At 41.7% G+C, this 11,702-nt stretch overlaps 1 protein-coding gene across 5 annotated transcripts in view; it reads right to left on the bottom strand.

Annotated features, from left to right (window-relative positions):
• Window positions 1-458: 458 nt before the first annotated feature.
• mid1 (midline 1) overlaps window positions 459-11,702 on the bottom strand; it is a 34,309-nt gene continuing 23,065 nt past the window's right edge. For all 5 annotated transcript variants that reach the window (XM_050048544.1, XM_050048545.1, XM_050048543.1 and 2 more), the window contains 7 exons: window positions 11,101-11,208; window positions 8,061-8,209; window positions 7,850-7,977; window positions 4,393-4,536; window positions 3,632-3,793; window positions 3,335-3,542; window positions 459-1,543 (listed from right to left, as the gene is read on the bottom strand). In XM_050048544.1, coding sequence (XP_049904501.1) covers window positions 1,195-1,543; window positions 3,335-3,542; window positions 3,632-3,793; window positions 4,393-4,536; window positions 7,850-7,977; window positions 8,061-8,209; window positions 11,101-11,208 — 1,248 coding nt within the window. In that variant the 3' untranslated portion in view covers window positions 459-1,194. The remainder of the gene's footprint in view (window positions 1,544-3,334; window positions 3,543-3,631; window positions 3,794-4,392; window positions 4,537-7,849; window positions 7,978-8,060; window positions 8,210-11,100; window positions 11,209-11,702) is intronic.

The following is an 11,702-nucleotide window of genomic DNA, read 5'->3' as shown; positions in this document are numbered from 1 at the left end:
TATACACATCTCAAAATATAACCAAATCCTGACATGGAGGAGGGAGTGTTCACGTATTACAGCTTTGTCTGCAGGGTGTCTCATGGGGAGGTCACGCAGAGTTCAGATTTTTTTTTTTTTCTTTTTTCCTCCTGTCTACTTTAGTTGAAAGGGGATGCTGCAGAATTCAAGCCACGCTACTCCAGAACAAAAAGCGATGTCAGAGCATATCTTGTCAAAAGTTGTATTTTGGCTCAGTGTGGATCGCAGTGCGTCCTGTAAAGCAAGACTGACACTTTTCTCTCGGGTAGCGGTGGTGTTTTCTTTTCTCTGGGGTGTTGTGGGAACTTGTTCGAGCTTTAATGAGAGATCAAGTACAAATGAGTGTAAACAACAAGCGTAAACAATTAAATTATCATCATACCGAGACACATATTTTAGCGCGCGGCAAAATGTGGAGGACAAATCACACACGTAATACAGTTAAGTCACTTTTATTATGTCTTGTCAAACTTAAATGTGAAAATTGTGATGAATGATCTCATAATGCTTAACTGCACTCGCACATCTGCAGATAATAAATATTTGAAAGTTGCCGAAATGACTGATTTTCACATTAGCGTGAAACTGTTGTTAATTTTTGTTATCTGATCTATTTAAGTGCTTTGTTCCTGACAGAACCATGACAAGGAGACATTGCATTAGGGTACAGGTGGCTTAGAAATACATTTTATAGTGACAACTTCTCAAAGTGCTATGGTTTAAAACATCTTTCAAAAACATGACATTTAAAAAAGCCAGTTATACAACCTTCCAGAAACATTACAGTCAGACAGTCTGCTTTTCACTTGCACCTAAAGGTTTATCATCATCCTGAACACATAAATGTAAAAGTATGTAATATGAATTTTAAAAAAACGGAAGCCTATTTGAAAATGAATTTCAAACTGTAAGCAAACCCTTAAAACCATCCAGCAGTGTAATGTACATATGTGCAAAGCAAAGAAATACATCTACAGATGCTTATAAATCTTAAATAATTCCAATTAATTTCAACAAAGGCTTGATTAGGAAAGTACACCTGTGCTATCAAGTGCATCTCGTTGGGTTACTGATTTTACTTCGTCAACAGTGTGCGGGCATCACAGTCAATGAGGCGCAGGCAGCCTGGTCTCTTTTTGGGTACACAAAGGAAATCCAGCAAGACAGGTTTTGTCAGTTGTTGTAGTCCGTCCCCTCTAAGTGATCTGGGATAGGCAGTCCTGTGAGGACCGTTAAACACCTGTTCCACACGTTGAACACGGGGCAGACTGGCTGAGCGAAGGCAATATCGAATGTGTACAAGTGCTGAGAGCCGACGGCGTCGTAGAAAGACAGAGACCCGGAGTCATAGTCCAACAATACTCCGAGACGACGCAGGTGGGGGGAGGGCTCGATGGGCATCTCCTTGCTGTTGTGACGCACCACCCAAGAGTTATTGCATCGGGACAGTACCCAGGAGGCAGAGTTCTTTCCAACCCACTCGTGTTTTGGTGCTGACTTGTATGCGATGCCCACTGCAAACCTGTATGCCCATTGGAAAATAGCACAGTGAGATTTCATACAAACAACAATTTCTAGCATTGTAAAGCCGAAACATTAGCTGCAAACTCATTCTAGTACAATGGTCACATAGGGCCCAATTTGATCTCAAGTAGGCCGGACCAGTAAAACCATTGCAAAATAACAAAACCTCCCAATTTTTCCCATTCTTCTAGCATATATAGGTACATTCTGAAAATGTTAATCCATTTACAAGACAGACAATGGACAGCCTGAGATGTCTGAAGAAAAATAAGTGCACTTTATTCCACATTCAGTCAGTCTACTACTCACTGTCATTACATGCACATTTTCCCATACATTTCCACTCGTGTGCAGTAAGGCTGGCATCACCACTCCAGACTAAAATGGAAACTACTGAGAACGTAGGTTAAGTTAACATCTGCCTTACAAACTATTTACAAATCTCAAATTTTGGGAGTGACTTAGCATTAGAGTTCAACCAGCATTGTTTTAAAACAGAAGTCTGATATGGATTGTTTTGTACTGAAGCTGCTGATTGACATAATTTTGCACTGTATTCAATATCTTTAAATGTGACCACAATAAGTATTGATTGTTTTTCAGAGAGCTGTATTCTAGTCAGGGTGGAAAATATCCAAAGCAGCATTTTAAATGAACCTGACACCTCTTGTGTCTTCACAAGTGCATCAGTATTAGGTGTGCAAAGTCATCCAGTGGTAAAAGGACTGTTTTATGGGCCGGCTCTGGCCCATGGGCCGCGTGTTTGATACCCCTGAGCTAAATGCTATGGTCAGCATGTTAAAGTAGTCACAAAGCAAACGTTAATATACCAATGTTTAGCAGGTGTGATGTTTACAATGTTTACCATCTTAGTTTAGCACATAGACTGTATAGTAAAGATGGACAACATGACAGCTCTCGAAAAGTGAGGCCAAATATCTCGATCGCCCCCTGGTGGCTGGCTGCAGTAAAGGTCATAAACCCCGCCCCCTCTATGTTAGCAGATGGGACATTAGCCAAACTAAAAACAAAACAAAAAACACGTCAAATAAATAACAATACTAAAGATGGTTTCCATCATTTTAGGTAGTTCTTATCACACTAATGTATGTTCATGTTTTTTTTTTTTGTAAGTTTGGTCATAATTACTTATTTGAGGATATAAAAATGGGGTCTGACATCATGATTAACAGCTGTGTGTGCCAACTGGTATGCTTGTGACTGCTCGGACGGGTGTGTGGCTTGAAAACTCGATATTGAGTAGATCGCTGCTGCACAGACTCTAGCACTCAGTGACATCAACAATGACATCAAGATGGCAGCGGCTGTATCCAAGATATTTTGGCTCCATTTTTGCACAGTGGGAGGAAGTGGAGACGTGTTGTCTATCTTTATATACAGTCTATGATTAAGCATGTGTAAGCATGTCAACATTTGCAAATTTGCCCTAAACACACTGAGTACATCTGAGGCTGATGGAAATGTCATTATTTTTGCAGGTATTTGGTCATAAATCAGACATATGAGACAAATTTAGATTTTAGTTCAAGGGATCCCCCAAGTTGCTGAAATTCATTCTGTGGGGAAAATAAATGTCTGACTTTGAACCAAATTTCAGAGAAATACTTCAGATACTGAGACATTTCACCCAGATCTACAAATGTGGTAGCACTAGGGAGTCAGAGAGTTACAAAAGTCATCATCCTCTGGGATCCATGAATATCTGTACAAAATTGAGTGGAGTAAAAGTTCTCCTCTACCATGGCTGAAAACAGTTAAATGTGTTTACCATGTGCTTCCTCCAATCAGAGCTTCCCAGTAATGGCGACCGCTGTCGATGTAGACATTTCCTGTGACACCGTAGCTGCTGTGGCTGGAGAAGCGGTCCTGGCTGTGGCTCTTCTTGGACGACGTTTCGTCCCTCTCCACTGTCAAGTTGTCATGGGAAATCCTCAGCTTCCGGTGAGCTGACTTTGAGTCCAGCTTGAATGGTTGACCTTAAAGAAAAGGGGGAAAAAAATGCTAGTTTGCGGCATGCATTACAACTCTCATGGAAAATGAATTATAGAAAACATTCTCGACATACTGTTGGTTTTGAGTTTCCCTGGTTCGCTGCTGCGGTTTCCAGCCTGGTTTATGGCCTTCACTATAAAGATGTACTTGGTGCCACACTGGAGCCCGTGCACGGTGTAGTGATTCTGCTTAATGTTTGGTACAATCATCCAGCTGTCAGCAGAGTTACACAAACCTGCAGCCCAGAGAAACAGAGAATCACTGACAAAGAACAAAGCAATTCATCAGGAAAACTGCTGTTGAGCTGTTGCCTCATTCAGTGTTTGAAATCAGTTGGACAGTACATGCCGTGTTTCAAGCTATAGCTGCTATTTTTACTCATCATATGTAGTTGCATTACCACTCATCCAAGTGTGCTTGAGCACTGAGGCAGATGAGAATAAATTGCTTGATTGAGCATGTTGTGACCTTGTTAGAGCAATCAATTCAAACAGTCTGCTGCTCATTTCAACCTAAGATAACATCTAGCTTATGATGTGCATCTGGATGTAAATCCAGTCTGACTGAGCTGTTATTTTTTTCCCCCAAAATCCTTCCTAGAAACTGCAAAAATTACAGTATATTTTGGTAACATCTCATTACCCATAAGAGCCAGGACAGCTCTCCTCTCCTGCTGCTACAATACAATACAATATTATGTTTGGATATTGTAACGTAGCCCCCAAACAATTTCAAGTCCTTGAGTAAAATCCCTTTTAAATCCCTCCATCATTGTCATGTTTCCACCACAGACATTATACTGCATTCCCACCAGAGAGCTGCGTATAAACTTACTGACAACATTAGATTGGCTGGTGAAGATGGCGTACTGAAGTTCATACGATACAACAGAGAATTCATCATCTGATGTCCAGTGAACTGTGATCGTGTCGTACGACGCTGTACATAATTCCTCGCGGATTACTGGTGGATTTGGTGCTGCAATCAGAAAACAAAAAGACAAAATGCTTTTCTGAGACAGTAATGGAAGCTGAGTGGACTCCATTCTGCACACAACAACATTAAAAACAGCCCTCGGAATATGATGGCAGAGACCAGTGGTGGTAAATAGCACTATCCATTTGTGTCTTTTTATTCTGACAAGTGTAATTAAGCTGGGCTGCAGTTCTCCCAGCTATTACAGCGCCAGCCCCCATGCAGAGTTAAATTTACGCTGCACAACGGGCGCGGAGCATAAACAATCAAACCTGTTCCATTTCGGCAGAAAATAAACCCCAACTGTAGCCTAACATTTGGGAGCTTTTCCTTTTTCTGTCACTAAAAGGGACACAGTTGAAATATAAGTCCCAGCTTCTATCCATGCCAAAGCCTTTAAACTGTATAAATCTATAATTGAAGGATAAGGTGAGGGTAGTTTTAAATCCACTGTTTGCATAAAAGAAACCCAACAAATCATCTAGTTTCTGTGTGAGTGAAACCGCCCAATCACTGAAATGTCACTAAACTCATCTGGCAGGGTGTGCACACATCCAGCGACTGCTTTGTGCCATCTTGTGGTGCCAACGTTACCGCTGTGGCAAGTTGCAGTGTCTGCTGCTGCCTGCTGACAGCGACAGCAGGAGAGGTTGTCGTTTTTGTAAATTATCTACACTAATTGATGACAAACTTTGGCATATAATGTCAACATTAAAAATTTTCCATGGTTAAAAATAATCACTTCTACTACACACAGAGCTGCCAGTGATTCAGTTTAACAGTCATGCCAGGGTGACCCCAGACATTTGTTTTACAGGGGTGGCCAGATGGGGCCACTGGAAATCTTGGGGTGGCACACCAAAACCAAAAGCTGAATTTCAGCCATTCACATTCACGCTTTGGAGCATTATTCAGCCCCTCTCCCAGCAAGCTATGCTTAAAGATGGAGCGTGCCACATCCTCTTAAAAACAGTCGGCTTCCAACTATTTTTGCAATTTATAGGTGGTAAAATTTTACAGTGTTTTGTGATGTTCATGTTTTGCCCTTTATTTTAAGCTGTGTTGGCTTTGCTGACAAACAGTGCGTAAACCTTAGATGTATTAAAGGGAAATTTTGGTTTATTTCAACCTGTCTCCTATCGTCCTAAATTTGTTTCAAGTGACTAGTGACATAAAAATAATAGTTAGCAAGTTAGCCATTAGCCTAGATACAGCCGGGGCGCATAGTAGCGTCAGACCTGTTAAAACTTAAGTGAACGGGCATACTTCAAGTGCAATTTAGTCCACTAAACAAGCTTTTTTTTCCACAAAGACCTCCTCATATCGTTAGGATAAATGTCAGAGAACGTAAACGATCGAGCGATCTCATACCGTGCCTGAAATCTCGCCAGAACAAGCAGCAACAGCTGGAAGACAGAACCGGACAGTAGCCTGAAAAGTTCATTCATTTATTTTATGAAAGATTTATAGAATAATGGCTGACAGCGATCTCATACAGTGCCTGAAGTCTTGCGAGCTCTAGATAAAGCCCAGCTGGATACTACTCCAGGTGGAGGTGTCTCGTCCTCGGTCACATCCAGACCTTGAAAATAAGGCTGCAACCGGTCCCATTCCTTGCAACAGAGGCATTCCTCTTCTGTGGGCACTGGGGCACAGCATTCACAGGTACACCACCAATCTCCAGAGCTACGCAGCCTTGCAGCAGCCATTCCTCCTCTCTCGTCCTCTACCTGTTGCGCCTCTCTCTCTCTCCTCCTCCGTTCTTCAATTTCACGAAGCTCTTCGTCAGTGTATTCTGGCTCAAATAAATAAGGGCGGCCATCAAACTCTGCAAAATCAAATTCCTCCTCCACAAAGTCGAAGTCTGGCAAAAAGTCAGCCATTATTCTATAAATCTTTCATAAAAAAAATGCCAGCCATTATTCTATAAATCTTTCATAAAATAAATGAATGAACTTTTCAGGCTACTGACGGTTCTGCCTTCCAGCTGTTGCTGCTTGTTCTGGCAAGATTTCAGGCACGGTATGAGATCGCTGCATGTTCTCGCGATATTTCGGCCGCACTTTGGAAAGCAGAGCTAAATGGTAAACAAACATGGCACCACACCGGTAAGGTAAGACAACACGTTTACACGTCGTTTTCTATATGTTCTCTGACATTTATCTTAACGATATGAGGCGGTCTTTGTGGGAAAGAAAGCTTGTTTAGTGGACTAACTTTGCACTTGAAGGTTGCCCGTTCACTTACGTTTTAGCAGGTCTGACGCTACTATGCGCCCCGGCTGTATCTAGGCTAACGGCTAACACGCTAACTATTATTTTTATGTCACTAGTCACTTGAAACAAATTTAGGACGATAGGAGACAGGTTGAAATAAACCGAAATTTCCCTTTACGAGACCTGGATACAGCATTGTTGGTGGGGTCCCATATATTCCTATTAAAAGTGGTCAGTTGTGCATGAAGCCAGAAAAAGCTCCATTTCAGCAGGCTGATTTCCGGTTTGGTGCTCCACTAACTTGAATGGGAATAAAATACTTTAATCTTATTGTTATTAATCTTGCTATCAGACCAAATGGATTAAATCTTGACAGTGGAATTAGTCATTTTGCAGGGGTTGTGACGCACAAAAAAAATTGTATCCACTAATTCATAGACATCTTTTTCCCAATGTAAGTCTATGGGATAAAGTCTTTTTGGGCTTAATGGCATCAGGTGACGGACTCTAGAAATTGCAGTACCACTGTTTGGCCACTAGGCAAATTGGCTTCAAAGCCCAGCGCACTTCCTGGATACTGGATAGCTAACATTAGCCTTGGCCGCTCTGTGTCGCACACCACCCAGGTCAGGTGGGAGCCGCTTACTTACCTGGGCGACCGAAGGGGAAACCAGAGGGTGGCTAGCATGTTTCCATAGCAAAGCTGTTGGGTCTGGACGGTGTTACTTGTGGTAATCGCCAAATGAGTGACACTGCTAGCTAGCTCCCGTCAGACCCAGCTGTTGTGCAATACAGTAAACTGACGAGTAACAAATGAACCAAAACAGACTGACATGCATAACCGGTCAATAACTCTCGGCAGTTAACCAATTAACTGTTGACCATTGACAACCCTGATAGAAAATAAAGGTAAAAGTTGAAGATGTAAGGACAGCTTGCATTCAAACATGCACAAATTAGTTAGACGCCACCACAGTGAGGAGCGCTTGTTTGCTCTCTGTACTTCCCTGGACTCTTCATAATAGCTATAACATTAATTTGGTTTTGCCCCCCCCCCCCAAAAAAAAATGTATAACGTGTGCTTACTTGACCCCACTCACCTGTGAGGTAATCCAAGCTTTCTAGCATTTTCTTCTCCCTTGTGAAGTCCAAAGCAAAAGTATCAAAGGTGTCATTCAGGTTAATTTCCGGTAACAGGATCTGAGAGGAAGCCGTTGCCATGGAAACTCTGTAACAAAAAGTACATTATTCACAGTTCAATACGCCATATATATGATCTGTTAATAATGTGGGCTGTCCTTGCTATCTCACCTATCGCAGGTGCTTTTTGCCGTCTGGAGGAAGCGAGCGTGGTCCGTCTCCTTCAGAGTTTGGTCGGCCTGAGCGATGAGGGAGGAGGACCGCTCGATGCACTGCTTGCAGCTGGCTATCTGCTGGGCTAGTTTCCTCAGCCGCACAGTCTGGGCAGAAAAAAAGGACATGTTGATCAATGAAAAGGATGTTAAATAACCCACCACTGTACCACTTCCTGTATGAGGCACCAACCTGCCAGATGCTAGATTTGATTTTACATCGCCAATTAAAAAGCCCTACAGGAGAAAATCTGATTTACACCCGTGACAACTTGATTTTTCAGTTGTGTAAAACCCACAAGACTTTGAGCTCCAACCTGTTTTACAAGCTACCCTGGCACGAGAAGTGCATTTACAAAACATCCCCCATACCACTGCCATAGCAACAACACCCTCCTATCCCACATCTATGCCTCTTTGGCTTAGTGGTAGAAAGCGTCCTCAGAACCTGACACGAGGCACGGGGTGAGGAAGGAAAGAGTCCTCCTCCAGAGAGGGCCATCACAGGAAGCAGGGCTCATCTTACTTTGACACTGAGCATGGCACAGCATGCCACTGCCTCTCAAATGGCATCTAACATGGGAAAAGGAAGGGAAACGATTCAAGAGGCACAGCATAAGCATATTAAATGTATGGACTCTGTGCCAGAAATACTCCAGAGCTGAGGGCTGGAGCTGAAGACAAAATACAGCATTAACTCTGCAGTCTGGGGAGCATCTCAGTTCAAGTACCTTGTTATAAGTATACAAAGCACATAAAAGAATTTATCAAAATAGATCTGAGGACATGTTACCCTGTCTGAGCTTTAAGGTCAAGAAGAGGAAGAGCGATTTTAAATAAGCTGAGATGTCAGAAAGCTTTCTCTGAAATTTCATGCTTAGGTTACCAAGGGTAACAAAGGCAGGAAGAAATAACCAAAAAGCACAAACACCTTCAGAACAGCAGTGAGTGTCATTACATGAGCTGTGTGTTTCAAAGACCTCCAGGTATTTATCTTGAGGGAAATTGGATGCTTAGCTCTGTGACTCGAATATACATGAGAGGCACAAAGCAGGGCTAATAGGGGACACAGTAAAATGTAGTGTATCAGTAGCACAAGTAGGGAAGAGGAATGAAGTTAGTGAAATGACCTCAGTGATGTCAGTTACAGTGTGCACAGAAGTTTGCTAACATTAACGACCGTAATAAGCAGCTGTTCATATCAGACGAAGTAGGCTGCAACAGCAAAACTCTTAAAGGGACAGTTCACCCCAAAATCAAAAGTACATATTTTTGCTTATCTCAGTCCCTCCAGGATCTCGCGGCCAATTTTGTCAAAAATCTTTAAGTGATCTTTTGCGGGAAATTGCGGCAAATGACGAAAGGAGAAAAAAAATGTGATTTTTTTTTTAAACTACTACCTACAAAAAATAAGTCATGTACACACTTGCTATAATAATCATACTGAATACTACAAAAATAGCTGCAATTTTTTTTTATAGTTCTCTTCTTTAGTTTTATTTAATTAGTTTCACAACATGGACTCCAATAATGTTGCAAAAAATCCTGAGTGAATATTGTAGCTCTCCAACCACACAATGTGACTGTAAAACAACATGTAAGCTACATCTTCTGTAAACATCACATTTTAGTACATTCAACACATATTGTATGCATTTAAACAGTGCAAATTCTTATGTCAATACAGAGCGTTTCTGCACACTGCAATGCCATTAGCGCAATTTGATGACGAGTCTGATGACGTTTCAAATGATGCTGCATGAGCGATGACTTCTGGTCAGCCGGAAAATGCAGAAAAACGCGGAAAAATCACGGGACTTTTGAAAAATTCTCTTTCCCCGTAAATACTGCAGATTTTCGTTGAATTTGCGTTAATCATTGCAATTGCAAGTCCGCGATGTTCTGGAGGGACTGTTATCTGTAGTGCTGTATATCAGTCTAGATCAGTGGTTCCCAACTGGTGGGTTGTGGCCCAAAAGTGGGTCACAGGTCCATTATGAATGGACCACAGGAGACTCGCAAACGTGTCAAGTTTGTAAAAAACACACTTTATTTTCAAGTACGGTGAATTTCCAGCACAGAGCTTTTACTTTGAAGTGCATTTCCTGCTGTGGAGTGAGTGACTAATGGACGGCTGCTTGACAGAGACAGCAAAATAGCTCAACGACATGGTCGAACACAAGTATGACACTAAACTGTATGGACCTTGAACTAATGACTAAGGAGAAATCTGGACCCTCTAGCTTGACCAACTGGGAACCACTGGTCTAGATTGTTTTGGTGTGAGTTGCCAACTGTTGGAGATATCGGCCATATGGGTAAAGGAAGCATGCATCTACTGCTAGCTCACCTGGCACCACTGAGCTAGTGAATGTTACAGCTGAGCCAAGCAGGACGGCATTGATATTTGCATTTACATAGTTCGGTAGAAAGGAAATAGTTCCTACGTGAAACTGCTCACAACAAGGTCTGTGGATTATCTTGAGTGACCGGGTCATGATTTCTGGAAAGAGACATTGCTGTCAAGTTTTTAAAATGTATTTTTTTTGTGCTTTGAGTGCCACAAGTTGAGTGGCATCTAGTTACATCATATTCAAGATAAGGCAGCCATCTCCACAACAATTACACAACTCACACCAAAACGATGTAGAATAATAGAAACCATTAAAGGTAAGAGCAAAAATATGTATGTTTGATTTTGGGGTGAATCGTCCCTTTAAGGTACTCAACTTTATTTATTGCTTTTGGATTAAACATTTTATTTGTAAGAAGAAAAACGTGTCACTGATTCTTTCAAAAGTGACCGTTTCCAATTGAAAATAACACCTTGAAGAGTGTTTACCCAACAACAGTGATTTGTTGTTGCTGTAGTCTAATAAAGAACATGTTGAGTCGTAAGCTAGCTTGTCAGCCATGTGGGGAGGCAAGGTTATCACCACGCACAAGGTGATAAACACACCAACAAAGGTTATCGAGACACAAAAGGTGATAAACAGTACCTTTCCCTCCTTTATCTTGGTCGCAATGACTTGTCTTCGCTGCTGTATGATATTAATCAGCAGGTCACACTCCTCCAGCAGCTTGTTCTCTTGTCGCGTTGCATTTACCTAAACGGGACAGGAGCGCAGATAAGAGACAGCCAATAGCGGAAGCCTATTTGTAATTCATTTGCTCTGACAAAATGTTTTGCTGCACAACTGCATTTGATTAAATCATTTTTAAATACATTATTAACAGGACGATTCATTTTAGGCGAGGCCCATGTGACAGGGAAACCACATTATGTTGGGCAAGACAAAGTGTGCAGTTTATCTTTTTATCCCAAACACATGCATGATCACAGCTATTGTACTTAACATGTACACAACACAATAAACCATGCCCATGCTTTATTTTGAGGACACATATGATATCGACTTTATATGTTAATTTCCTAACCCTTGCATACATATTTGGCCTACACTCGCTCTGAAAATACTCAATCTGCAGCAAGGGGCATGCACATTACAGAAATTATTGATCTATACACTAATGAGCACTTAATCTTGTTGACATGATGGAAAGCCACTCTCAGATACAGTACTTCATCACTGTGCTAATA

The sequence above is a fragment of the Epinephelus moara genome, chromosome 7 (assembly GCF_006386435.1).
Source record: "Epinephelus moara isolate mb chromosome 7, YSFRI_EMoa_1.0, whole genome shotgun sequence".
Taxonomy (NCBI): Eukaryota; Metazoa; Chordata; class Actinopteri; order Perciformes; family Serranidae; genus Epinephelus; species Epinephelus moara.
Note: the sequence above shows the minus strand (reverse complement) of the source record. Positions and strands in the feature narration are given on the sequence as shown.